The sequence below is a fragment of the Mesitornis unicolor genome, unplaced genomic scaffold, assembly GCF_000695765.1.
Source record: "Mesitornis unicolor isolate BGI_N332 unplaced genomic scaffold, ASM69576v1 scaffold12238, whole genome shotgun sequence".
Taxonomy (NCBI): domain Eukaryota; kingdom Metazoa; phylum Chordata; class Aves; order Mesitornithiformes; family Mesitornithidae; genus Mesitornis; species Mesitornis unicolor.
This window is the reverse complement of record NW_010199886.1, coordinates 26,890-29,208: the sequence shown is the minus strand read 5'-3', so window position 1 is coordinate 29,208 and position 2,319 is coordinate 26,890. Positions and strand designations below refer to the sequence as shown.

Here is a 2,319-nt window from a genome sequence, read left to right as displayed (position 1 = left end):
ACAGAATTTATGCAGCAAATTAATCGAATCCAGTGCTCATAGCATTTTTATTATGTATCCATATTCTATTATCTAATTTTGTGTAGATATTCGAAACTTTAATTTTTCAAATGCAAGCAGGCATAAGGTCTTTATTCCAAAATTAAATACGAAAGCATAAGAAGCACCAAGTTACAATTTTGTTTTGACTCCTCATTTTTTAAATCAGATATGTAAACCAAGTCTTTGTTTTTGTTGGTCTCAGGTGCTAACCGTGTGACCCTGGAAGATTCCAACATCCTTCAGCCAATGGGACTCACTGTGCTGGGGAATCACTTGTATTGGATTGATCGTCAGCAGCAGATGATTGAGAGAGTGGAGAAAATGAATGGGTACAAAAGGACTCGAATTCAAGGCCGAATTGCTCACCTAACAGGCATTCATGCTGTGGAAGAGCTTGATATGGAGGAATTCTGTGAGTTTATTTCAATATCTGGCGTGTCTCACTCTTGGTCACTGTCTCAAAGTCCTCCTCCAGCTCAATATTGTAGTAACATTGTACAGTCGGCTTCAAGTAAGCCATGGAGTGATTGTGGCTTTGCCAGTCAGGATCCTAGAAGAGGAGGAGAAACAAGTTCCTTGTTCTTGTCCAGAGGAGTATGTCTGCACAGCTTTAATATGTGATGTCATGGCACTTATTGACCTGTTTTGTACAATCTCACATGATATTATATTATTATATTCACACTAAAAGCTACTTGTAATTATGGTTGTACAACCAAATAGTAAGACTTGGAAAAACCTTTAGAAAGAAAGAAAAGGTTTGTACTTGCCTTTTCTCCAGGGCTTTCAGACCCCTGTTGAAATCATGACTGGTTTGGCTCGGCACACCTGATGATGTAAAAGCCTCCAATGAAGGAGGGAGAATGAGCAGGAAGCTCCTACAATGAATTATTGTGGATGTAGAATTTCTCTCCCATCAGAGGTGGAGCCATTTTAGGCACTGTCTTCTGAAAGGAGTCACACATGGGCAGGGACACCTCCCACCAGCCCAGGCTGCCCAAAGCCCTGTCCAACCTGGCCTTGAACACTGCCAGGGAGGGGGCATCCACAGCTTCCCTGGGCAACCTGGGCCAGTGTCTCACCACCCTCACAGGAAAGAATTTCTTCCTAATCTCTGGTCTAAAACTCCCCTCTTCCAGTTTAAAACCATTCCCCCTCATTCTATCACTACCTGCCCTTGTAAAAAGTCCCTCCTCAGCTTTCCTGTAGGACCCCTTCAGGAACTGGAAGGCTGCAATAATGTCTCCCTGGAGCCTTCTCTTCTCCAGACTGAACAGCCTCAACTCTCTCAGTCTGTCCCCATAGGGGAGGTGCTCCAGCCTCTGATCATCTTCATGGCCTCTTCTGGACCTGCTCCAACAGCTCCATGTCCTTTTTGTGTTCACAGGCCTGCAGGTTGGGTCTCACCAGAGCAGAGCAGAGGGGCAGAATCACCTCCCTCAACCTGCTGGCCACACTACTTTTGATGCAGCCCAAGATATGGTTGGTTTTCTGGGCTGCAAGCACACATTGCCAGCTCATGTTGAGTTTTTCATTGACAGACAACCCCAATCTAACTCCTCCATAGTGCAACTTGAGGCCATTTCCTCTTGTCCTATCACTAGCAACTTGGAAGAAGAGACCAACATCCACCTCACTACAACCCTCATTCAGATAGTTGTATGGAGCGATGAGGTCTCCCCTCAGTCTTCTCTTCTCCAAACCAGTATACCAGTTCCCTCAGCCACTCCTCATACGACTTGTGCTGCAGACCCCTCACTAGCTTTGTTGCCCTTCTCTGGACACACTCCAGTGCCTCTGTGACCTTTAGTTCCATTCACCACAACTCTCTGTGCTCGGCCATCCAGCCAGTTTTTAACCCAGCTTCACGTATGCCCATCTAGGCCATGAGCTGCCAGCTTCTCTAGGAGAATGCTCTGGGAGACACTTTACTGAAGTCCAGATAGACAACATCCCTCATCCCCTAGGAGGGTCACCTGGTCATAGGAGATCAGGTTGGTCAGGCAGGACCTGCCTTTCATGAACCCATGCTGGGTGGGCCTGATCCACTGGCTGTCCTGCTCATGCTGTGTGAGCGCACTCAACATGAACTGCTCCATCACCTTCCCTGGTACCAAGGTCAGACTGACAGGGCTGTTATTCCCCAGATCCTCCTTCCAGCCCTTCTTGTAGATGGGCGTCATGTTTGCAACCCTCCAGTCGACTGGGACCTCCCAGTTAACCAGGACTGTTGATAAATGATGGAGAGTGGCTTTTTTTATCTCTTTTTCCCACCCC

At 46.8% G+C, this 2,319-nt stretch overlaps 1 protein-coding gene across 1 annotated transcript in view; it reads left to right on the top strand.

Moving 5' to 3' along the window:
- Positions 1 to 244: 244 nt before the first annotated feature.
- Positions 245 to 2,319, top strand: part of LOC104544655 (low-density lipoprotein receptor-related protein 5-like) — a gene marked incomplete at its 5' end in the record, with an annotated part of 19,781 nt that continues 17,706 nt past the window's right edge. Inside the window, one exon of the mRNA XM_010189579.1 lies at positions 245 to 454. Coding sequence (XP_010187881.1) covers positions 245 to 454 — 210 coding nt within the window. The remainder of the gene's footprint in view (positions 455 to 2,319) is intronic.